The sequence below is a fragment of the Triturus cristatus genome, chromosome 4_2, assembly GCF_964204655.1.
Source record: "Triturus cristatus chromosome 4_2, aTriCri1.1, whole genome shotgun sequence".
In the NCBI taxonomy this organism is placed as follows: Eukaryota; Metazoa; Chordata; class Amphibia; order Caudata; family Salamandridae; genus Triturus; species Triturus cristatus.
In genome coordinates this window covers 114,636,165-114,662,751 of record NC_140586.1, presented here as the reverse complement: position 1 = coordinate 114,662,751, position 26,587 = coordinate 114,636,165, and the positions used below count along the sequence as shown (strand labels likewise).

Here is a 26,587-nt window from a genome sequence, read left to right as displayed (position 1 = left end):
GCGAAGGGAACTGCTGCGAACGAAGAAGGGTGACGTCAGAGAGTGTCACGCGGTGATAGGCCGGTTGGTGTGAGTCGCGCTGTTATTGGAGGGTTTGAGAGCAAGAAGTAAACAAAACTATATAACACCACCTTCCTCCATCTCTGTGGCACTGCAGCCTTTCCTCAGCTATTTAGGTCCATACCTGATTCCATGTAGGACTGGTAATAGTCACAGTCTTTCAATGCCAATATAAAGTTAAGCCTTATGATGACACTGGTGTTCCATACACTACAGATTGCATGTTTTGTATTACATACGTCTCACAGTATATTTTGTGTTTCTTTTATTTAAGATAACTGAGCAGTGGTTTTGAGCTGATTTCAGTTGTTGTTGGCGCCATTTTGATCCACTGTCTCCAGTGTTATTTCCCTTCTCCCATTTGTCCTTTGGTTCCATGCCTATGTATTATTATTGAGGACCTAGGTTGGAACAGGTGGAGAATGGCATTGTCGGCCATGCTCCTCTACGTGAAGTACCCTCAAAATGCTGACAGCAGCTAGAAAACTGGAGCCTGCTGTTTACCGACTCTGCTGGCTTTCTTGTTGGGACATTTTCCTTGCAGAAATAGCTGATGCTTCTCTTAAGTGAATCCTTCTCAGTGTAGAGTTGGCTACATAAGTGTGTCTGCACAAGGGTAGGGGCCTTGTTTCTTAAGGATTGAAACTTGTTTTTCAAAAGTCAGTTTAGTGTGTAACCAATCAGACCTGTCCTTCTTTTTCTTTATCTGGGCGGGGGATTTGATGATCCTCCAGAGATCCTTCAATTGACACAATATTTATGGTGTCATCGTCTGTAAGCATTGGTGGAGTGGTGGTGCTGAGGGAGTTGACGAGATGTTCTTTTGTGGCCTTGATCCAGCTGCGAGGGGGGGAAGATGATGGTGGTGGTGTACGGTGGGCATGGTGAAGACGTGATGTATACAATGATGGTCGGTCCAGGAGAGTCTGGTGGTGTGGCTGTAGTTTAAGTTTCCGCTGGCGGAGGAGACGTGCTCGACCGTGTGTCCTGCTATGTGGCTTGCTGAGGTGACTAGCTGCTTGACTCTGATACTGGGGAGCTTCCCCAGGAGGGGGTGGTGTTCTGGTCACTGGGGTTGTCCAGGTGGAACTTGAGTTCACTGAGTAGGATGTTGTCGGTGGATGGGACAGCCTGGTGTGCAATGAGCTCTACAATGGTATTGTAGAATGGGGGTCCATGGCCTGGGGGGGCCTGCAGATGAGGGTGCAGCAGAGGATGGGCTTGGTCCGGATCTGGAAATCAAGGTGTACAATGGTAACCTTTGGTTCATTAGAGTGCATGGTCAGTGGGAGTGTGTTTCTGTAGGTGATGGCAATGCATCCTCCTGGACGGTCAGGGTGCTCCTTGCGGGTGGTTTAGTAGCATTCAGTGATGGCGATTGCGATGTCTGGTCGGGAACAGAGGTTGGTCTTGGCAGGCGATGTGGCATCCAGGGTTGATCGCGAGGAGGGTGCTGGTGTCGTAGCGGTGGAGTGTCTGAGGTGCTTGGTGCTGAGCGCGTTCCAGGGGCAGACAGGCTTGCCTTTGGCATGGGAGATATCCATTACAATGCAGGCATTACATCATAATGCCTTTACAAAGCAACCCCAACAACGCAGGTGCCTTTACATCGCATTCCATTACAACGCATTGTGAGGTCAGTAAGTTTTAGGGCCGGTATGGGTTTCGGGTGTCGGAGATTACATTTGGTGTGTATTATGGTGTAAAATGTAAAATTTGGATTGTGTTTTGGGGACAATTATGAAAATTGGGGCGTGCATTTGGGTCAAATATGATTTTTAGGGTGTGTTTTGGGGGCTCAAAGATGAATTTTATGGTTCAGGGTTTGCTTTAGGGTGCACGGGTTAGTTTTAGGGCTGTAATGCAGCCTGCATTGCTAACAGGACAGTGCGCATGACTGCTTTGGGCGGCCTGAGTGGGCGGACAAAACAGTCATTGGGCACTTGAGTGGGCATGCCACTCCCCCCCTGCCCTGCCCTGCTCCGTGAGTGGAGCAGCCCTACCCACCCTCCTTCCCGCAAAGGAAACATAGCACGATTACATCAGGAAGTTATCATCATGTGATGATTTTTCCTCTTCTTTCACTGCTTGAAAGCAGTGGGGCGATGCTCTTCTGCCATAGTGGATGAGCGCCACTGGGGGTGTGTCATCTAAAAGTGCTAAGTCTGGGCGTCTCGACCCACGGGCCTCCTCCATTACGCGTCCCACCTTCTCCTAACCTGGACATTGACACTGTGGCGCAATTCGCTGCACTCTCTCTAAATCTATGAATCAGCCAACCAGGTGGGATTTCACAAGTCCGAGAGGGAGGGTGCTTGGTGCTGAGCGCGTTCCAGGGGCAGACAGGCTTGCCTTTGGCATGGGGGACGTCCATTACAATGCAGGCATTACATCGTAATGCCTTTACAAAGCAACCCCAGCAACGCAGGTGCCTTTACATCGCATTCCATTACAACGCATTGTGAGGCCAGTAAGTTTTAGGGCGGGTATGGCTTTCGGGTGTCGGAGATTAAATTTGGTGTGTATTATGGGGTAAAATTTGAAATTTGGAGTGTGTTTTGGGGGCAATTATAAAAATTGGGGTGTGCATTTGGGTCAAATATGATTTTTAGGGTGTGTTTTGGGGGCTAAAAGATGAATTTTAGGGTCAGGGTTTGCTTTGGGGTGCAAGGGTTAGTTTTAGGGTTGCATTCACTGAAGTGGGAATAGTAATATTATCATCTCCGCTATCCAACACCTTCCCTACTTTTGCAATATGTCTAGTATTAGTATGCATTGTAATCGAATGCGATGTATACCTTTGGCCCACCAGTGGTGCGCCCGCTGCCCATGGCCACACAGCGGCAGCCATTGAGAAGTGCTTCGGGGGGGTGGGACTGGACAGCTGGGAAACACTCGAAAGGACACTGGATGGGGCGTGGATTCATGTGTGTGTGTGTGTGAGCTGGTCTTGTAAATATTTAAATGAGAGAAATCTTACCTCGAGGCCGGGTTTCGTGTCTTCGTTGCTCCTTCTCTCCTGAGTGTGCTTCCAGGAACAGGAAGTAGGCAGCCAGGCCCCCGACCCCTAAGCCCATCACAATGCTGCAATGCGGCGTTAGGATTGGTTATTGGTGCCGGGACAAGGGGTTCAGCCAGGGGCTGGAGGGGTGGGCATGTTTTCCATGCAGGCTGTAATGCAGCCTGCATTGCTAACAGGACAGTGCGCATGACTGCTTTGGGCACTTGAGTGGGCATTCCGCTCCCCCCTGCCCTGCTCCATGAGTGGAGCAGCCCTACATACCCTCCCTCCCGTAAAGGAAACATAGCACGATTACATAAGGAAGTTATCATCATGTGATGATTTTTCCTCTTCTTGCACTGCTTGAAAGCAGACTGCCGACGCTCTTCCGCCATAGCGGATGAGCCGCCACTGGGTGTGTCATCTACAGGTGCTAGACCTGGGCGACTCGACCCACGGGCCTCCTCCGCTATGCGTCCCACCTTCTCCTCACCTGGACATGGGTACCGTGGCACAATCCGCTGCACTCTCTTCAAATCTGTGAATCAGCCAGCCAGCCAGGTGGGATTTCCCAAGTCCGCTGATGAACCTCCCGATGGAGTTGATGCAGCAGGGCCCACTTAGGGGTGAAGGGGCCTCACCCTCCACAGTGTCCGGCCAGCGCAACATCATCCGGCCTGTGATGCAGAGCGGTGCCGCCCACCGTTGGTAATCCCCTCCGTGCACCCCGGTGTAGTGGTGTATTGTAGTATGCGATACAGACCTCCCTTCGTTGGTGCGCAGGAGTGCCTCTACCATTCACAGCTCCAAGGGGCTCAAGGCGTTCTTCTCACACAGGTCAGCTACGTGTCTCCATGCGACCTGCCAAACTTCACCACCAGGTACGGGCGATCGCCTTGCCTCAATGTCTACCACAACTACTCATCGACTCCACAGCTCCTCCACATCCAACTCCAGACACAGGTCCAGAGAGGCATCCAGGCTCCAGACACAGGTCCAGCTGGGCATCCAGGCTTAGTAAATCTCACTGAAGCCCTTGCATTGCCTTGCGCTGCACTGTGTGACATAACGTCAATGCAAGGGCTTCATTAATCTGGGACCAAGATCGACTCAGCCAGATGTTTTACCTTCTGACTTAGTCTCTGAAATAGAAGTCACAAATCCTGAGCAGGTCAAGGTAGAAAGTTGCGGCTCAAGTTGGATAGCAGCTGAACGAGGTCTCTGTCGAATAGTTGACTTTTGGTGATAGAGCTCAGATCGGGAGAAATTTGAATTTCATGTCCAAGGAAGGTCCCTTACCAGACGGATACTTTTAGCACCTTCACCCAGTGAAGATTTCTCTGTTTGAACTTATTTTATTAGCTCAGATTCTTCTGTGGGGGCAAGGCATTATACCTTTGGCTAGCTGAAGAGGGCTCCACAAGGCTGGGTACCTTTGTTACAAGGTTTTGCTGAATTGGATTTGCTGCTACGGAAAAGCTCGGAGCAAGAGTAGCTTGAATCTTTGGCCCAGCGCTAAAGCACCTTAGTCGAATTGGCTTGGCAGGTTGGTCCTGGTCCTCTGGAGGTTTTTGGAGCGAAAAAAGTTTCTAAGTTCCAGAAGAGGATAGGAGGAGTACACTTTGACACCATCCAAGGACCCAGGACTTTGGAGGCAGCACTTAGACGTCAAGACTCACTTGAGCAGATGCCAGCAGCAGGTCTAGGACAGGTCCAATTGGAACTAGTCAGCAGAGCAGTTGCTGAAAAGGCCTCATGTAGCTTGTTCTTGTACGGAATTGTATTACTGGTTGAAGGGGGTGATAACCCACTGCAAATAATACTCACAGACCTTGTCAGGGTGTACTAAAAAGTCACTAAAATAATTTATGATTAACCTTTCGGTAGCTTAGCAAAGAGCAATCAGGCTTAACTTAGAGGTATTGCATAAAATATTTATGCAGCACTCAAACAGTAATTAGGTGAAGAAACAACACAAGAAGAATACAAACCAAATAAAAAAAAATAGAGGATATTTTAATAAATATAATAACATCCAAACAACAAAAATCCAATCATGTACAACCGGAGTTAGGGGTTCTTAAGGTCTATGGTGAAAATAGTGGCAAAAGGCATGATGCACCAACTTCAGGTATCTGGCTGCACCAGACCGGAACAACATAAAAAGTTCTTGCTGACAGTGAGGGAGCACTAGTCAGGTCTGGGACCATGGTCAGCCCACTGGGAGTTGCACCTTTTATCCCTGTTGCAGGGGCTGTGCGGTGAAACGATGGGAAGCTCTGTGTCATGCTACATCAAGTTGCTGATCAGGAGCTGCGCACTGAATCTCTCAGTGCCTCTGCTTCAGATCTGGTGAGGCTGTCGATTAGGAGCTGCATGGTACTGCAATGCATGCTTCTGAGAGACTTGGCATTGGATCCTGTGCGGTCACTGATCCGAAGCTGCGAGGTGCTGCAGTATGTGGGTCTGTATTGGTCTGCTCCACTCTGTGTTCGGTGGATGAATGCCAATCAAGAGCAGTAAGGGGCTGTGATGCGAGGCCTGCATCTGTCTGCACACTCTTGCATTGGATCTGATGAAATCTTCAGTTGAGCTGGAGGAATACAGTCTGACTCCAGTCAGTGGTCCAAGACCTTGAGGACAGGACTTGGGGGTTAGGACTCATTCTCACAGAGGCCAGCAGAGGTGCCAGATCCAGTTGGGTCTGGTTAGCCTATGGCTAGACTGAGAGATAGTTCAGCTATGAGAACATATAATTTGTCTTACCAAAAGCCTGTCTCTGCAGCCTATAGCAAAGCCTCTATGAGTAGCTTCTTTGAGTGCATTGTAAGGTATATGTAGAATTTGCTGTATCGTATGCCCTTTGTGGTTTTTAGGTTGAGGCTTTACAGCGCTTGTGTTGTTAGGTGATCTGTTGTGTATACTTTGTAGAGTCTGACTCCTCCCACGCTTCGGATTGGCTTTGTTATGTGTCATTTAAAAATGATAGCCTCTAAACGGCTAATGGGTGGTGCATGTCCCATCTTTTTTTCAAAGTTGACTTCTCAGAGTTTTGCCGCTGGAACGAGCAGCGACGTACACGTAATCCCAGCCTTTCCATTTCCAGCGCCATGTGTGTCTTCAGAATTGCAAAGACTTTTTAGTGTCCCTGGAGCACAAACAGGGACCGACTAGAATGCTCCTGCATTTGCACGCACTCTACAGTCCCCCCGGGCACAAGCAAGCATCCACTTTGGTGTGCCTTTCTTTTTGGCAAACCCCGTGTGGTGGTGTGGTGGACAAGCGTCTTTTCCCAGGACTCGCTCTGCACGGATGGTGCATGCGGAGTCCTCCAAGCCGCCTGCTGACATTACCGCCGCATTGGGGAAATGGTATTTTTCGATTTCGTTTTGTGTGATTCCACATTGTGCTGCTCATTGTTTAAGCTGCTGCACATAATGTATGCCTCTTTTTAAGAATTTAATGCTAGTCCCATCTGTCGCAGTCATTGCCATATTAAGGGTGTGAATAGATTCCATAACTCTTTAAATACTCTACTCTCCCTGGTTTGGCTCATACTTTAACAGCTAGCGGGCAGACACCCTACTCCGGAGTATTAGTGCACGCTATAAATACCACATTAACATTCTTCAGTTTACTGACCTTACACGGGAAGGTTTAATCTGCCTCATCTGACTAGAACCTGTGGCCTTCATATCACTGCAAATATCAGCAGCAAATGTTTTCCTATGCAGTCATCTTGCAAGCAATATGTTGTGCTATCAGTAGCTGTCCTGCACATCTTCACACAGTAAACTAGCTGTCTATCTGAAGGGAATGGTTTGTCCAGAATATTACTTAGTATTGGTGTGTGTGGTCAGTGTGAAAGTAACATTTGTTATTTTCCTTCAGGGATCTTTGTAGTGTGAGCGTATGGAGTTATGGAAGAACTTTTGTGTTTATTTCATGTCACTGGGGTGAACGGCGTCCAGTGCCGGGAAGACTATTCTCACGTTGGGCATTGATAGGTTGCTAGGTAGCTTTGATATTTTGTTATGCACAAGAGGGTGTGCCATTTTCTACTGAATGCTGGTAAGATGGTGAGGACGGACCACTCTGAGGGAAGAGCTGACCTCGGAATGCATTCTGCCTTTTGCATTCCATTGATTTTGTGGTTTGTTACTTACATTTTCTGGCTTTCTATCTGCTGGCATTATTTGTTTTAGGCCATCCAGCTTGAGTTCGTCCTTCCCTTTGCCCAAAATGTGTTTACTATATTCTTTCACAAACTCGCTTTCTGTAAACAGGCCATTAAGGGCCTTATTATGAGTTTGGCCGTACAGGAGTGGGACCACCCCGCTTCCTCACTGCCAAACCGATGTCTGAACCGCCCGCCAGATTAGGACTTATCTCCTGGCTGGCGGGCTGTTCTTTGGCTTTCCCAGGGCGATGCCTATGGAATAGGCACCGCAATGGGAACATCAACAGCAGTATCTGCAGGGCATGGACTGTTGAGTCCATGATATGCAGGTACTGGTGTGCATGTACGCAGGGGGCACATGTTGTGTCCCTCTGTGTGCATCCACATGGTGTGAAGCACAAGGGGGCCCTGAAGGGTACCCTTTGTTTCCTCACCGCCACATTTTTCATGGCGGTCGCACCACCATGAAAAGTGTGGTGGTGAGGAAACTCAAATTATGGTGTCCCACCAAGCATATTGCTGCCTCAGGACCACCACGCAACCTCCAGGGAACAGTGGTTTCCTGGTGGTTGCGGTGGTCCCAGGGCGGCCTGACTGCCCTAGTCGTAATAAGGCAGTCAGGAGATCGCCACCGTGAGTTTGGCGCTCTGTGGACCACCAGACTCATCAGGCCCAAAATCCTGTTCTTATCTAGTCACAATTTCTGCACATTCAAAGACAGAGGTCAAATGGCATGCTCTCTCTTGCAGGGAGCTTGATGTCTATTTGTATTTCTCTGACTGCAAAGTGATAGAATTTATGTGCCAATATAAGAGGATAGGGTGCATTGCAATGCAATAGGTCTTGCATTTGTTAAAATTAGAGCTGTTGGCGTTAAAAATGCAATGCAATAGGTCTTGCATATAAGAGGAGAGGGTGCAATGCAATGCAATTTGGGAGCAGAATGCTTGTGAAATATTATTCTGCTGTCAAACTAAGCCTGGGTCTGTCAAAAGTAGCATAACTCTGAAATGCAGAAGCACAACACTATGAAAACACCATGTTCCAGTGTTACTATGATAAACTGTTAACCATGTTGTTTTCCTGGTGTCTTTCTTTTGTGTACTCCAGGGTTGTCACTTTCTCTTCTTCAGTCCAGGATAATTGCTTTTTTTTAGTGTAGCCATTTAGGAACAGACATTATATAGAATTTAGTAATTCTTCTCAAAGGAAGTTTGGAGAAATGTGTAATAAATATTACATTTCATAAAGCCTCTGCCCCAGCACGATTTAAAAAGAACATTGACACTTTAGTAGATAACAAAATTTAATTGTTGGGCTTCAGAACAGAATTGGCAGCATGGATGTTGTTGTAATATGATATGGTTTTAAGAGTCACTATTTCTGATTCAGTTGGAGTGACGTCTTTGCAAGACATTGCCCATCATCATTGCATATTTTCCAGAGCTTGAAGGAATACTTGTATCCTTTCTTGCAAGAGCATCTTTCTTTGAAAAGTTACCTTTTTGCCAGTTCTTTAGGCCTGATAGCTTCTTGCATGGATGTTGTACAGTGGTCTTCCAGGAGAACTGCTCATTGTGGGTGCTAACAACAACTATTGTATTTTAATTTAGAATAATGCAGATCCCTGGCAGAGTCATTAATAAGTCATACTTTTGCCAATTGATTGCCACTCACTTATTCAATCTCAGGAGGAATGGAAGATGCATTAGGAACCAAACCAGAGACTTCTCAGTCGCATATCATAAAATAAGGTGCGTTAACCAACCATGCTCAATATTCTGAAACCTTTACATGTGTGTGGCCTCAAACAAGCATATATTGCAGTGTCTCAATGAGTGGACTGAAACCATACCTTTCTGTCAACAATCAGACAAAAGCGCCATTCTAAAGATGGAACTAAAAATATTTAATGAGCTTGTTATTTCACAGACGGAATTTTCAGAGAATTGTAAAAATCTTCCTTGTCTTGAAATAACTGTGTGAAAACTTATTCTAAAGTGATTTTCATTGAAATCTGTAGAAGCTGTTTTTTAGTTATCAAATCTCTTTATATAGAACTTTGTCAGTAGCCTATATTGACAAATCCACTAAAACATGTTGGTTGTGATAGTATTGGTTTTGACCAATATGATTACAATACACAATTCATCACTCTATTCACTTGTATTAGCTCTAAGGATACCTCCGCCATATTGTTTCAAGTGTTAGTCCCGTCTCCATAGATTGACCAGCTAGCCCACCTCCCAAATTAGGGTCTAGTTGTGTCCCAGCCAAGAGTTATACAAAAGTGTAAATGAAGCCCAATATAGAAAGAGGAAATATTACATTACCAGGTATTTTGGCGGAAAGAGAAGTCTGCAAACAGATGGACAGTCATGTGTCTGTTATATCCTGTTAAAGAAGATTACAAAGACTTTTTAAGCATGATACATTTTTGAAATGCAAGAACTTTAGTTTGAGTATCATTTGTAGGGGTGGGAGTAGACATTTCACAAATTGGGAAACGGGTGAAATCTGTCCTTTTTCTCAATCTGCTGATGGAGTAAAGCCATGCTAAAAGAAGCACAGGCAAATCCAATATGTCTAACATTTTTGACCTATTGGCTTTGCCTATGCTGTTTTCTGATGCTGTGGAGCATCGTCAAAAAAAGGAAAACAAAAGCATAATGACGCAGCTACTGTTGTCGGTCACATCATTTGGTAGGCGAGCACATGGTTTACCACAGGTATTTTGCCAAAATATTGACTACAAAATGTAGAGGACCAAAATCTCTTGAAGATTATGTTTCTATAGGTAGGCAAGTTTACTCTACTTAACTCCAAATATATGTACCTTGGTGATATAGATATATCTTCAAGGTGAGTACAGTTAAGAATAGTAAAAACTATACTTAGCTATTTGCGCTTACCTTCTCGATATTTTGGTCCTCAATATTTTTGCCATGATATTTGGCCACACAATATTTTTTTTCTCAATATTTTGTCATTCAATGTCACCACCCATGACTACAAAATGGTGCCATTTTATTTTTGTATTGACTGATCTAAGATGGTGGATGCCACTTCTACCAGTAAATAAAAATAAAAAAAATGTTAGGTGTGCAAAAAACATTAAATGGCAGCTGCAGGGCCATACACAAATGGAAAAAAAATTAATGCCCACAAACAGTAGGGAAGAAATGGTGAAGGTGGTGGGGAACAATATGGAGGGGGAGAGAAAATAAAAATAAAGTAGGGTGGGGAGGTACGGAAAAGCAGCACACGTGCGGAAGAGCAGCATGGCGCACAGGGGCGGTGGAAAAATCACAGGAAAGAGACATCCAGGAGGGCACCAGTGGGTGAACCACATGAAAGAGAGAAGGAACAGCACACAAAAGAGAACAACATAGAGCACACAGGGGTTGGATGTTTGGGGAGGGAAGCAGCACACGAAGGAGAGAGCTGTTGTGATGTGTAATTCTTAATAGCGTTTTGCATTATGTCAGTACCTGTATTTACTAAGGATGGATGACCTAACAAATCAACAAGGAGAGCCGGGCCAGAGCCTAGCCAACAGTCAAGCTCAGCTGTAAGAGTCCGTGCAGGAGCCAAGCCATGCAAATGCATAAAACCTCTTCATAATTCAAAAACGCATTTCTCTAACAAGCAGAAGCTTTCACATTATTAAGTCACATTAAATCACTGCAGTGAGAGGAACTTATTAAAAGTGATAGGGGCATATTATCACGAACGGCGTTAAAATTATCGCCGCTTTAGTGACAGGAAACTGCTGCTAAAGCGGCGATAATGGGCTTGATAATATGCCCTGGAGAATTCCAATAGAAGCCCAGGTTCACACCAGAACATGGACTTCTATTGGAATTCTCAAGGGCATATTATCAAGCCCATTATGGCCACTTTAGCGGCAGTTTCCTGCAGCTAAAGCGGCGATAATTTTAACGCTGTTCTTGATAATATGCCCCATAGTTTCTAAACATGAACTTAGGACCATGCACACCACCGCCCCGGCCACATCGACATTAGGGAACTAAGATGCAAGCCAGTAGTCATGTGCATCATGTATCTTATGGCTAGAACATTATTATAGTTTAATAAATGAAACACAATACATTTGTACAGTTAGCATTTTGAAAGCATGTATTTGAAGGTTCTTTCGTATGGGATAATAAAAGAAGAGGCGTCTCGGTGAAATTAAAAAATAATTGCTTAAGATTGCACAGTTTGTGTAAGTGGGTACATCGGGATTAATCCCAGGTTTTCTGGTTTCAATTTGTACAAATGCTATGCTATGCTATGCTGAAAGAATTGGAGAGCCCATGGCGACCCTAAGGCATCTCAGAGCTGGTTAGGAGAGGTTGCACAATTCAGAGCAAGGAAGACGCCTAAGAAACCAGATCTATTTAAAGAGGCAAGTTTTAAGAGCTTTTCGAAAATGAAGCTTATTGTCTATAGCTTGGATTGGGTGGTAATTCCAGATTTTACCTGCGTTGAAACTAAAAGACCGTCCTCCACTTCTAGCTCTTTTGATAGCAGGAACGGTAGCCAGATGGAGGTTCAGAGATTGAAGTGACCTATTGGGCACGTAGGGGGGTAACAAACTGGCGTAAAATAGGCTGACCTTGTTCATGTATGGGTCTGTGGGAAATGCACAAAGACTTAAGTTCTATTCTTGGGGCAATGGGAAGAAATGGAGGTCTCTCAATCCCTGCCTGGCTGACTGAGACTTAGGAATTCCAAGTAACGCGTTTTGCACAACTTGCAATTTCCGGGTGACTCCTTTAGGAGACCCCAGATAAAGTGAATTAGCATAATCCAGGCAAGATAGAACAAGAGCTCAAACCACCACCTGTCGTGGGGTCTTGGGGGGAAGGCAGAATATTGCGTAACATATGCAGCAATCCAAAAAAACTGTCTGAGATCTTGGTGGTCTGGGCTTCCACTGTCAAAGTATCTTCGAGCCACACCCTCAAACATTTTATAACAGCCTTCGAGGCCGGGGGTGTAGGGAAGGCAGAGGCCAGTAGGCCAGCCCAGGACTTGCTGGATGGGGTAATTGTTCCAGAGGATCATTAAATCTGTTTTAGCTCCGCTGAGCTTAAGACCAGATTTATACATCCATCTGGCTACCTGCTCCAGGCATGGTCCAAGGGGTAATGTTAAGGGCTTCGAGTCTGGGGAAAGAGAGAAAAACAGCTGGGTGTCATTCGCATAGGAGACTATAGAGATCCTAAAGGGAGCTATATTGTCTGCCAGTGTTTGCAGGTATATGTTGAACAATGTAGGGATCAGAAACGGCACTTGCAGGACCCTGTCTAGGAGTGTAGGGTGGACTATGTTATCAAAGGCGAGGCGTTCCAGGAGATCTAGGAGTACAATGGCCATTGTAGCCCCTTGGTCCAGTCCCATTTTGGCCTCCTCCACCTCAGCCTGAAGGGCGGTCTCTGTGCTGTGCTTAGGCCGGAATCCAGTTTGCATTTGGTGCAGGAAGGAGTTAGCTTCCAGGAAGTCTGACTCACATATTTTTCTGCCGCTTTACATAAACCTGGGAGCAAGGAAATTGGGTGCAAATTCCCTATACAGTAAGGATCAAGGTTGGGTTTCTTTAAGTTGGCTCCGATTGTCGCATGTTTCCAGGACTGTGGTACAGTCCCTGTCTCCACGGAGAAGTTAAACATGCTTAACAAAATTGGGATATTAATTTCAGGCTCAAAGGCGAGGAATCTAGGAGGTGCCAGATCCAGAGGAGATCTGGATTTGATTTCCCCAAATCAGCCATTTAATTGGTATCTACTTGTCTATCCCTTTAAACTTAAATGTTAATGCTTTGTTTTTAACTCGTTGCGCAGGCCGAAGTCATCGTACTATGAAAACAAGATTCTTGAGGGGATAAAGTGTGACAAAAATAATTGTGAATATTTTTTGTTTGGAATTTCTTGAGGTATTGATAGTGTTTGGTTGTTTTTTGTGCAGCTGTTGATTTGTGTTGCGTGATTTGAATGTTCTTTTGTTGTATTGTACTACAGTAGTTGTGCTGCATTCCATTTTAACTGTTTTGTTGTGATGGGCCTATTCTAATATATGATATTGTTTTAAGTATGTTATTGTGTTATGTTATGTTATGTTATGTTTTGTTGTTTACCTTTTCTATGTCAACGAATTATACTGCATATTCAGCCAACAACAGCACATCACTATGTTTAAAGAATCCAAGGCAAGCAACCATTTACCACTACCTAATGCAGTAATTATGCAAACTATGTAAGACACCAGTCTTGAAGAGGTCTCCTTGCCTATGTAAACAAGGTTGAGACCACCAACTCATCATGCATACACATGCCATATAGCTACACAATCACAAAATATTCCATAAACATCATTGTTGGAGTTACATTTTCCAGTAACCTTCTGCAGATGGTATTGTGAGAATCTGCTGACCATTAAGTCACTCTAATCATGTCCTAGCGAGAGAGCAGTCTTGAAGGATACAAAGCCCATTACCATTGTACTTCTCACCTTTCTCAATGTTTGTGATGGCCTCTTTTCTGCGGTCCGCCCCAACCAGATCCCATTGACGGGTGTCGTCTAAGTACTTGGTGATGATGATATTTGGCGTTGTGCTGAACAATGTTTGCTCCGGGCAGCCACCGGGCAAGCGAACTAAGCGGCTTAATTCAGATTCGCTCCAACTTCCTAGCAACGACTCTCCCAAAATGTCTCCTGTTCATGAAATAAAGTAATAATAATGAGTTACTGGGCATGACACCCATGAAGGTTTATTATTAGTGAAATAGTAGAGTACTGCTTCATACTTGACTTTTGTGTGTGGCTCATTCACAGTGTCAGTTAGTGGGTGGACAGAAACGGCTTCTTAAAATGGTGTCATTTAATAAGAAAACAGTGAAGGTACTTTTATACTTCACCGCCTGAACACACTGGCTCCAAACTTGTCCAATAATTAACTGTAAAACCATGGCAGTTTGCACCATAAGGGCCGCATCCTTGGCATACAGTAAGACAGGGAGCTATCTCGTCCCCACGCTTTGACAGTCGACCTTGGCTGAGAGAAGGGATCCCTCCAAGCCACTAACATGAAGGGTAAACAGGAAAGGGTCAAGAATACACCTCTGTTGAACCCCCCTACATGTTCTAAAAGATTGGGTACATGCAAGCCTTGAGTGTGCCGCACAGAGGCGGAGGTGTGGGCATGTAGATTACTTAAAAGAAGCACAATGTCCGAGTCAACCCCTAACACGAGAAACAGGCACCACAACTTCTCACGATGACCCTGTCAAAAGCAGATGTTAAGTCCATGAATGCCAGATTAAATGATTTGGGCCGAGCAACAGTGTGCTTGCTAATCATTAGATATAAATTCAGGCATTGATCCATTGCTGATCTGCCCGGCCTAAAGCCATATTGTAGCTCAGATATTGTGTTGTTTTAATCAGCCCACAACATCAAGCTATTTAAAAGGACCCTTCCCAAGACAACAATCAAGGATCTTGACAGGTAACACTGGGGATTGTCCTTGTCCTCCTTCTTGAATACCGGGAAAATTACAGCAGTGGACCAGAAGGTGGTGTTCCCTCCCTCACAGTGGCATTAAAAACCATCATCAGGGCTGGACCCCAGATCTTGATGTCATTCAAAAGCAAATCAGGGTGTATCCCATCCGGCCCAGTGGCCTTATTGTGTGATAATGCCAAAATGCCCTGGGTAACTTAATCTAGTGTAAAAACCAAGTTGGCTCTGCCCAGTGAATCCACCCAGGTCAAGATTATCTCTACCGCATCCATAGATATAAATCCCTTCAGAATGCTCTTTCCACTGTCGCTCTGTAATGTGGTGGTACAGAGCTGGACCATTTGTGCTAGAAAAACAAGGCTGATTTATTACCCACCAAAACAAGGAGCTATGTTCAGTGGAGCAGGTTTGAGCTAGGTCGTCCTAAGCTCTCTTTCTTACAATGGTTTTACAGTTTGTGAGTGCCAATTATACCCCTGATAATAGGCGGCAACACACTCCTTATCTCTGGGTACGTGCTTTAAGGCGGCCTTCAGCTGACTAAGGGCCATAGAACAATTTTGGTCAAACCATTTAAATTCAGGTACCTGAGCATTTCAGTCACTGTACGTCTCTGTTGTCTTGGTTGCAAGCACCCTGAGACCTTTTGGTGATTTGTGCGCTTTACAAAAATATTTGACATTGACATTGACATGCCTATGGTCTAATGTTCATCGTGGGAGCCTTAAGTAATGCCATTACCTTATGTGAGATACCAGCATATGCCAATAAAATATCCCCACTCGAGTAGCAAAGGTCCAAACACCCTGAGAAGTGAGACTCTTTAAACTGCATTGGCTCCACCTGAGACCCTCTGAGCCTCCTACTTTGATCTAAGAGCAAAAGCGCACCCTGTGCCTCCAACTGGGTCCTAGTACCAGCATTTAACGCTCCAATCACTGAAAATAGGGGCGTATGATCGCTAATTGGACTGTGTACTATTGGTAATAGACAAAAACAGGGGGTCTGAACCCCTCCCTCTAAACGTTGTTAGAATACAGGCGTTGGTAGACTTAACAAATTTCTCGATAGAAAAAATGCCCCATCTCGTATGCCACAAAATTAAAGATGGAAGGAACTTTAAGGATGTCCTAGAGTATGGGATTAATTTAGATTTTGGAGACGGGTTACTCTATCACAAATGTGATGGATATCCCATCCATTTTATGACAAATGCTATAAGATATAATATACTTGTAATAAGGTAGACAGGAGATCGGTCACATGTGTGACAGAATAACCCCTCCACAAAATCTTAAATCAGGTTTTTAAGAAGTTATTCTCAGCTGAATGAGAAAATTGAACTATTCTCCAATGCTGGCTCCTCCTTATTATAAGTTGAGCATAAGATTGTGCTTTGTTCCCCCATCATCCTGTAGTTCTGTACATTTCCATTAAGAATTGTGAAACTGGTGTGATAGCATCAAGACACATAAAAAATATTTGTGTGTGAGGTCTGTTATTTGAGTAATGCTTCCATAAGATCATTTAATTCACTTCATGTTGCAGACAAAAGCATTCGTCTGAGAATGATAAATCAATGAAAAGATTACTACTCCAAAATTAGCACAGCAAAAATAATTCAAAATAAAAAAATATGAGCTATTGTTATAAGCTGCAGCCAGTTTTATATCTTGCCAAAAGTTATTAAGGCTTAAATTTGGAGGCCTTTAGCTGGTCTACATTTCGAGAAAACATTTATAATATCAGTGGAAATGTATGGGTGAGGTGGAGGTGGGGTAGAAAAATAAATAAAAATACTTACCTGGCTGCAGGCCGCTGCCTCCGTCAAGTTCCATCCTCTTCTGTTCCAGCCGGAAGCAGGAAGCACACACACAGGCTCCCCTAATCCAATCACGATGCCACTGTCACCTTGACAGCAGCATTGTGATTGGTCTGTGCGCTGTGGTTCAGCGCCCAGATGGGTACTATGAGCCTGTGCATGTTCTCCACAAATGGCTGTACAGTGTAGCTGGTGGAGAACATGCAAAGTGTGCCTGACTGTTTGGCCGGCTCAAGACGGTCACTCCTCCCTGCTGGCTGTGACTACAGCCTGACCCGCAAACCTCCCTCAGTAAGGAAAAACAAATTGATAATAATGTTGCACTATTATCATTTTCTTTTTTCTTTTTCCACTGCTCAAAGAGCAGTGGGGTGGCGCTCCTCTGCCTTAGCGCCACCCCATTGTATATTATGCTCTTCGCTCAAGCAACTCCTCTGCATGATTCTTACAGAATGTCTTATAAGTATTAAAGATACCTTATTCTGATCAACTGACTTTGCAGTTTCTTAACCTAAAATAATGGGCATCGAATAAATGGTACACCACCACTTCTGTCATGTGGTGTTACATACTCAGTGGATAAAGGCAAACCCCAACAGTGTTGCTTATTCTTTTTTCCACAAATACGCTAAAGAATGTGATGCACAAGGCAACATCGGAACAAAAATCTAAGCTTATTTAGATTTTTACTAAAATAAGAACCTCGCTAAAATGGCTAAGAGAGCTATGCTCATTGACTAACAATTAGGTCCTTGTAGAGTAATTGCAAAGAGGCATAAAACTTTTGTACATCTTGCAAAGGTTGCACATTGTCTTCACCTTGTGGGCTGGTTCAGCAAGAGCCCCCAGATTTGCAGGCCAGTGCTGGGGACCCCAGTGTAGGGGGTTCTTGGCCAGTAAAATTACCTTGGTCTTATCACCATTTAATTTTAGAGAGTTGGTATTCATCCAGGTGGAGACTAGACCGAGGCCAGAGTTCAGATCCCCGAAGTTGTAATCTGGGTCAGAAAAACCGAAAGAAGATGATTTGGGTGTTTTCTGCATACGAGAACAGAATAAGACGACAGCTCTCCACCAGATCCGCTAAATGGCAGACATATATGTTAAATAACATAGGGCTGAGGGCCGAACCCTGCGGGACTCCCAAGGTCAGGCTTTGGGGTTGGAAGCCGCATTAGCCGAGAAGCCCTGGAAGGGGTGATCTGCCAGAAAGGAGGCCTGCCATGCTAGATCCATCCCTTGGAGACCCAGCTGAGTCAGTCTTTCTAAGAGGATGGCATGTGACGCAGTGTTGAATGCCACGCTGAGGTCAAGTAAAATCAGCGCAGCTGTACCACACATATCCAGGAGCTGTCTCAGATGTTTCGTGACTCCTAGAAGGGCGAATTCGGTACTGTGTCCTGCTCTAAAGCCTAACTGTGAGGGATGTAGAGCATCTTGGAATTCCACGAATGTGGTCAATTGGGTGTTGACATGGTTCTCTAGAATCTTGGAGAGAATAGGGCACATCGATAGGGGTCTAAAATTAGACCCGTTGGATGCATTCAGGTGATGTTTTTTAACTAAGGGCATGACCATAGCATGCTTCCAAGCTTTGGGTATGCGTCCCTCTTGAAGAAAAGAGTTCATCAGTCCCACCAAACGTTGTAAAAGGTGTGGGATCATAGTACTCAGTTGAGTCGGGGAAGAGGGTCCCATGGCGAACCTGACTTTATTGACCATAGTAAGGCCAGAAAGAGAGGAAAGTCCAAAGGGACCAGTGATTTAATGCTTTCGGGAAAATGGCCTGTGTCCAAAGGATTTCCTTCACTAGTTGGAGGTTGTGCTCGTAGGCTCATACGCATAACATGAGCATGTTTCAAAAATCCATGATGTGATGGCAAACTGTACCCGTGACGTATACACAGTAGTGATACCATGTCATTCCTTGCAAAAGATAAGTAAAAACCATTTAAATGCTGTTTTTTTTGTTAAGTTATCTATCCGGGAGCTTCTAAACAGGCAAGCCTTCGTTTTTCTTTGATCTAAGTAGGGAACAATATACCCTTATTGATCAGGACTAACCCAAGTTTGTTGAAATTTGGTAAAGGGCTGAAGGCACACCTCCTTAAACAATACTACATCACGACACAGAAAGAGTCCACTTTTGCTCTCAGAAGCCGGCTCCTGTAGCAATCACATGTTAAATGTATGTTTGCCTTTGACCCAGTACAGCTCTCTGCTGTCTTTTGGCTATGTTCACACTTTTCAAATACCACTTACATAAGTTTTCTAATCAAGATTGATGAATTGTATGTTATAGTTTGCCATTTCACTTGAGTCTTCCAGTGTGAATGCTAAGTGTGTTTTCACTCAATGGAAATTCTTAATAAGCTGAGGACCAGTCGACAATAAGTCACTAAATTATCCTGTGCTTAACGCTCTTGTAGCTTGCCAATGAGCAAAAGTGTTTATGCAGCACTGAATAAATATTACAGTGGAAACACAAAACAAGAAGAATTGCACACCAATTAAGACAAATAGGTTAAAATGAAATACAATCTTTGACACCAAAATGACAAAAATCCAACCAGTAGAACCAGTGTTATGAATATTAAGCATATTAAGTGTAAAATAACATCGAAAAGATCGAAGTGTAAACCACAGACTTCTAGTTGCATAAGACTGAGGCAAAGTCAAAAGTAATGGCTGGCCACGATGGTGACCGGCTCTGACACACTAAGTGAATCGGGGCTAGTCTTTGCTTACCTTCGAACTTAGAAGAAAGCTTGAGAAAAATGGCTTTAGAAGGTAATGTTCAGCGGGGAAAGGCAGCTGGCAGTGTCCAAAGAGGGTGAGTTGTCATCGGGGGGCCGCTAGACAAACTTGTGGTGAAGATTTCTTTATTCAGAACTAATCCCTTTTTTAGAAGTCAAAAAACTGCAGCGGGATGAAGCTATTGGCCGCATAGCCAATGAGAACTCCACAAGGTCGGACACGCATTCTGCGAGGAGCTGCTGAATAGGTTTTGCTGCTGCAGAGAAGAGAGAAGAACATAGTGGGAGCTACCGTGAAGTCAGGCAGACCGGTGACGCAACTTAGTAAGATCAGCGAGCAGGTAGGTCCTGGTCTCCTCTCGGTTCTCAGAGTACTTTTTGGCGGAAGATTTTCTAGGTCCCAAGTTTTGGATTTGGACTGTCTGGGCACCATTAGTACCACTTCCAAGGTTCCAGGACTGGAAGGGCACCACTTGGAGGGTCAGGACTCACTGTGCGAGTTCAAGATAGTTAGAGCCTTTTTGGTTACTGAGGCTCTGATCAGGAGGCCAGCCAACTATCCTTTGGACTCTCTCTGAAAGTCCTGGGTTCAAGCAGAGAAGCAGGTCCCAAGCAGCAGGGCGGTCCTCTGAGTACACAGGGTAGGCTTCAGACAGGAGGGCAGTCCTCTGGGTGGAACAGGGAAATCTCTGCAGGCCACAGGCAGCAGGGCAGTCCTCTGTAGGCCCAGAAGTAAACTAAAGAGTGGGTCTGAGGGTCCTAACTTTATATTTATTGCCTGCTTTGAGGCAGAAAGAACCTCTGGAGTTTCCCCCCCACAGTGGTTCTGAAATTATCTTCCTCCTTGCTCAGGCTCCAGTGGGTATGGGGTCATAAAAGGCTAGTGTGAAGTTATTTGTGTGTGGGCTATGGCAGCTGTTTTGAAATGTAAGTGGGGTTGTGCACAGCTCCGCCCTCCCATGCTGCCAGGGCTGCCCACCCTGCCAACACCCTTCCCCCCTATTGTGTGACTGTCTGTGAGGAATACACAAAGGCCAACTGGCTACTACACCTAGTCATGTGACCCAGGAAATAGGCTGCAGTCGCCATATCATTGGGACAAAAAAGTGACAACTTTCTTAAAGTGGCATTTTCTGAATTGTGACTTAATATCCGACTTTAAAAGAGGGTTTTAAATTAGAGTTCCTTAGACACTAAACATGACATTCCTACTTGTCTTCAAATGAAGATTATCATTTATCAAATGTAATCCAAAGTTATCCTACCGGAAAGGTAGGCCTTGCAGCAGTGCACAAATAATTTAAGTTTTTCACTAACAGGACACGTAAAGCTTAAAGAGTACATGTATAACTTTTTAAATACCATGAACCATGCATACTAGGTTGTTTTGGCCTAACCTTGGGTGATTTATATGTGTTAAAAACAAAGTTTTAGCTATGGCAAAAAGTTTATTCTGCTAGGTCAAAATGGCAGTTTAAAACTGCAAACAAACTGCAATGGCAGGCTTGAGACATATTTTGAAAGCATACTTAAGTGGGTGGCACAATATGTGCTGCAGGCCCACTAGTAGCATTTAACTCCCAGGCCCTGGGTACATAATGTACCTCTTTACTAGGGACTTATATGTAAATTAAATGTGCCAGTTGGGTGTAAGCCAGTTTTACCATGCTTAGAGGAGAGAGCACAAGAACTTTAGCACTCGTTAGTAGTTTGAAAGTGCACAGAGTCCTAAAAGCCAACATAAATGCGTTCAGAAATCAGGAGGGGAAAAGGCAAAAAGTTTTGGGGTGACCCTGCAGAGAGGGCCAAGTCCATTAGTGGTCCCACAATATAAGTTTTGTTTTGAGACCTATGAGGGACCCCTGTCATGTTAGACCATGAAGGGAGCGTCCAGCTTTAAATTTTGCACACAAATGCGGTATAAACAAAGCTTATGTTAATTTGGCCCTTTGAGGCTAGAGCTGCACCCTATAAACACAAGAGAACCACCAGTAGTCCTTACCATTAAGGCATATTATACCCCAAATGATGACCAAGACCCAGATGGTAGACTACATGAATGAGAGAATAAATGGTGACGCATATGTGTTCCTTCGGAACCGTGATACTTTTAGCAAAAAAACACTTTGATTGTTTATCAGAAAAGTTGCCTTAAATTTAATAATGTCTTGGGAGGGAAATTGGAATTAGAAGAGGTTATGCCACACAACATAATGTTCACATTCAATAGAAAGTTCACCTTTTTCCTAAGGGATAGTGGCTGTTGTGTCAACTTTTATAAAGTGTTACTTACTGAACAATATTTGATCCATGATCTCAGTGAAAAGATGGCTATATTCCGATAGGAGAATTTGCCAAATTAATACATTTTTTTAAGCTGAGTAAAACACCTAGACAAGGTAATAGCATAAAATTACCATGTAAAATTAAATATATATGGTTAAGCATCAATGTCCGCATAAACGAGGTCTCACAAACACTGATGGCGGGTGTTTATTGGCTAGTTAAATTGCTTTAGTGGCATATCTCTGCCACTACTAAAAAAAGAAGTAGAGGTATCTTTTAGAGGCGACTAGTCTGTGGGTTTTAACAGTTATTCATGTACCAGATACTATGAATAGACTGATGTGTTTCATCTCATTTCAGTACAATGTATTTGTTTCCAGGGTGAAGAGAAATGTTACTGTCTACCCTGATTTTTTAAATCTTCCTATCAACAGAGTAATGAGAGACATCGTCATTTAATAATCTAAGATATGTCTCTTGGGTGTAAGACAAGAAGTAAGGAGTTATATTGATATATGTTATTAAGCCACATCTCTAATTCAGATGCTCTTTCTACATTACACAGTTTAGTTAACGATGTATAAGATTATTTGTGCCGAACTGCAATAGTGTGGACAGTGTTTCTTCAAAACTTCTATGGGACAGATTTACAAGTCCCTTGCGCCACCTTTGCGTCACTTTTCCCATGTTAAAAGTGACGCAAAAGTGGCACAAGGGGCTTGTAAATCTGCCCCTATATATATAGGACAATTAATAAGCTCAGTTAAAATCTGTGTTTATTGCCTGCTTTAGAGTCTAGTGATAATCTGATAGATGAAGCACAAACTGATTGATTACAGTGTTTTAAAGATATGCATTGCTCTGCAGTCCCAGGTTGTGTTTACGTAAAAGTGCCCAGGCCGCTTTAGCCTCTAGTGAACCAAGAGTGTGTGACCCTTCTCCCCCTCCTGATTAGTTGGCAAAGAGCATCAAATGAAGATGGATAAAGGGAAAATTCCTCCAGTGTTTGTATATTGGACCCATATACCACCTAGAACACATAAAGAGCAATGGAAGGGTTGGTTAAACATTTCATCATACTTTCAATGAAGTATAGCAAGTCAATTAATAGTTAATTAACAGGCAATTAAAAGTAGATTTAAAAAGAAAAAAAATATTCAGTTCTTTTTGAATCAACAGGGATTAGGCCAAACAGCTACAGCAAAGGAATTCCAAATGAATGTTGTTGTTGTAGAAAAGCCTGCCACAAGTTTATTGCCTTCTGAACTTTTGGAATTACTATACTACACCTGGGAACTTTTCTTGAGCCCCACATTAGTCAGAGTCACTGGGCCTAAATTGTAACAATTGATGTCATTTATTGCAACATGTGATGTCATTTACCACTTTTGGCTTGGGGTCTCGTTATTGTTGCACTTCAACTGATTGACCATGCACTACCCTTCAGCACTTGACTAATGTGCCTGGGCACTCAAAGACTTACTCAAGGACGTGACATGAGTTTAGACATGTAGAATATGCTTAACACTATGGACGCAATTAATAAAGTGAATACCCAGTCAGTTCATTATGTTGAAAATGAATGGGACTTTAATAGACGTAGGGGCACATTTTCAAACACAAAATTAGGATCAGCAGTGAAAACCGTGAAGTCTCTAACCCCTTCCCAGCAAGAGATAGGAACTCAAATTGAATTACAGCTCCTGCTTGCTAAGGGTGATAAATACACTTAACATAGGGGCCTATGGCCCATGTTATGCACTGGAAGGTGTTCATGAAATCTACTGTGCCACTCTGTAGTGCAATGGTGCTAAAACTAATGTTCTCTGCAAATGGTTTGAACACGACCAAATCACAGTTTCACAAAGGTACACTTCCGAGATAGAAGTTCTTAATGCTATACTTCATAGGCAAATGACAAATTCTGTTATTACTTTGTAGTGATTTTGTTTCAGTACCTGGTGCTGGAATGTTGAGGAGGTTCCAATGACTTTAGCCAGATCCTCCAGACTACCCGTGGACCAACTCCTAAAGAACGATGAGCGCACCGGCATCTTGGCAAACAAATCAGTCTTCTTTGGCTGACATTAGTGGTGTCCAGTGTCAGTTTTTGTGGCGGATTGCCAGTGGTTTAACTATTTGCAAGCATTCCTTCTAACACTTTTTTGTGTTTTGAAAGTTGAGGAATCCTCATGACATTGATGGGTAACTTGAGGGAATAATACGGGCTCCCCATAGCATGAGGAGTGTCAGGGAAGAATCAAACTATTGATCGTGCCGTGGCCATTGATGGGGTGATATTGGTCATGATCGATTAGCTGGGGTGATCTTTTGTCCTCTGGACAGGCACCACATGCCAGCTGTCCTACATAGGCTGAAGGACTCAGGCAATTCAGGCATTTGGGTTCCGGTCTTTGCCGGATGTCGGTCATTTCTTTTAGCAGCTGCCGTTCAGCAGCTCCACAGGCAGGTAGGTCTTCCTCTCCCTGAGGTTCAGCATTTGCAGAACTTTCAAGAGGGAGGTAACTTAGTCTCATCCAAAAACAATAAGGGTTATGTCCTTAGATCATCTTTATTATCTCATCTGTGCTGGGGAACAGCTCCTCCTTGACAGCAGCACAAACACTGAACTAAGTACTGGGAGGCTCCCTTGACTTTTGCATCGCACAGCCGGTAGGACTTCCCTCCATAGTGGTACAGGAAAACATACCCTTGACTACTGATATCACAGCCACCAATGTAGTTTCCCGTTGCCTTGGTAGAGGGGATAGTAGTCACCATTCCAGGGTATGCCTTTGGTGCCCCTTCAACATCCGAGCCCATTTCTAACATCTCACAAATATATAAAACAAGAGAGCCTTCAGTGGGCTTGCATTGTTCTCAAGTTCAATGAGAGAATAAGCATTTGCAAAGCCAATAGGTTTGGCCTGCATTTTGGGTTCTAAATTTAATATTTTAAAAAACACGCAAAAATGTAAAAACAAGATTTTAAAAAACGGCTGCGTACTTTTTGCAATACGTCTATGAAATAGGAGAATTTAATGTGTGATGATTCCGCTTACTTTTGAGAAGTAACATAGTCCCTCATGCATGCAAGGAGAATCAATGATACACCAAGCAGCCAACAGCATGTGAAGAGGAGGCAATACTCCTTTGGGTGGAGACAAAATATGTACATGGTTAAGCTTTGGTAACAATATATCATACACAGCTGCACTTTCAAGCCACACCTAAAACTGGTAACAAGACTACTGAAAGCCCTGAGGCTAGGGCAGCATATTTGTACCAACCCATGCAGGGGACTTTAGTCCAGCACTCTGTGTTACTTAAAGCACCACACCCAGCAAGCGTTTCTTTACTCATCAAATATGATGCTGACGTCAACAACATCGACTCGTAAGCAAGCCGGCACAATGCAAAACCGCCACAGAATTTCCAGTGATAATGAATGCAAAGATCTATGTAACGAAGTAATTTAAGAAAACAAGATAGCGCTGCATTTGTACCACTTAACCTGAGACGTCACAATAGCCAGCACCACAGATCAAAAATATCGCTGTCAGGAGAAGGACTGCACGCTTCTGAAATGAAAGTTTCAAATCCAGTAAAAAGCCAAATATTTTGCCCGATTAACAGCGGTGGGCACAATGCCATCTTTTGGTAAGAATCCCAGTTAGCACTAAATCCTGTAGAAATGAACAAGCATGCTATTTTAACTAGATTTAAACTTTTATTTTGACCACAAATTGAGGCAACGCTTCAGGAGATGGACGTTTGACTCCGACGCGATTCGCCAAAACAGTAGTGTATCGTCAGCAGATGAAAAGGCAGCTGTGGGTAACTGTTTATTTTCTATTTTAGCTCGTTATATAATTGGTGTTTGTGGGCCCGATTCACAGAACTAACTTAAGACAAAATCCTAAACTTACTACTTTTGACTTAAGACGAACTTAAGACAGACTTAAGACAAACTTAAGACAGACTTAAGACAGGCTTAAGTTAGGATTTTGTCTTAAATTTGTCTTAAGTCTGTCTTAAGTCTGTCTTAAGCCTGTCTTAAATATGTCTTAAGTTTGTCTTAAGTCAAACTTAAGACAAAATCCTAACTTTACTACTACTAAATGCCTTCTGTGAATATCAAAAGTAGTAAGTTTAGGATTTTGTCTTAAGTTAGTTCTGTGAATCGGCCCCTGTGTGAAGAGATGGGCTCTGTTCTGAGCGCATCGAGGAAGTCGACAGTTATTACTGACTCGAGAGTAAAAGTCAATAACTTGCAGCAACTAGTGACGACAAAAAATACCTTACATATACAGTGGGGCCTGCCAGGTTCATGGTCGTGGTCTTAAGAACCTATTCTCTGCGTGTATCCTTTCACTACATTAGGCTGTGACAATGCAGCCAACTCTCCTTTTGATGAGAAAATATTTTCATCTTCGACTGACGAGACACTTCAGTAGGACAAGCCTGGATTTGTTAATGTGAAGCAAATGGGTTTGCAAACCTGATAAAGTTAAGGTGATCACTATATTTAAAATGTGCACTCTGAAAGAGGACACAGATTTTGCAAGACTTCCCCTGCACAGGCCCAGTGTCAAAATGGAAGTCTTGATAGAGCAGTGTCTCGATGCTTAGCTTGTAATAAAGGGGCCTTCCTTGAACACCAAAAAGAAGATATCTGGTTTCTGAGCATAATCAATAAGTGTGGCATTCAGCTGCCCTTAAATTTACTCAGACTACTCATTATGAGGTCACTTTTGATTCCAATCAGGTCGCTAATGACAGCGGTTTCAGCTGAAAATGGGGATTCCTTTCATAGAAGGAAAATGGAATGCATCTGGGCTACTGATTCATCAGAGCTAGGATCCAATTTCGAGCCCTTAGAAGACATCAACTGCTGATAAAAGCTGCTTGTACCTGGTCTCCTTCAAAAAGACCCAAATTATTAGAGCCATCAA

The 26,587-nt window shown here is 43.7% G+C and overlaps 2 protein-coding genes across 15 annotated transcripts in view; one reads left to right on the top strand and one right to left on the bottom strand.

Moving 5' to 3' along the window:
• The window catches only part of LOC146833112 (complement C3-like), a 1,368,049-nt gene that overhangs the window by 456,013 nt on the left and 885,449 nt on the right, over positions 1-26,587 (bottom strand). Inside the window, exons 24-25 of the mRNA XM_085600736.1 lie at positions 13,758-13,961; positions 9,575-9,635 (exon numbers count right to left, since the gene is read on the bottom strand). Of these exons, the coding sequence (XP_085456862.1) occupies positions 9,575-9,635; positions 13,758-13,961 (265 nt within the window). The remainder of the gene's footprint in view (positions 1-9,574; positions 9,636-13,757; positions 13,962-26,587) is intronic.
• The window catches only part of LOC146833113 (uncharacterized), a 787,180-nt gene that overhangs the window by 574,716 nt on the left and 185,877 nt on the right, over positions 1-26,587 (top strand). The window contains exon 6 of one of the 14 annotated variants that reach the window (XR_014960520.1): positions 19,499-19,624. The exons of the other annotated variants lie outside the window; for them this stretch is intronic. The gene's annotated coding sequence lies outside the window, so the exon portion shown is untranslated. Of the gene's footprint in view, positions 1-19,498; positions 19,625-26,587 lie in introns of those variants that run through there. 14 annotated transcript variants of the gene reach the window in all.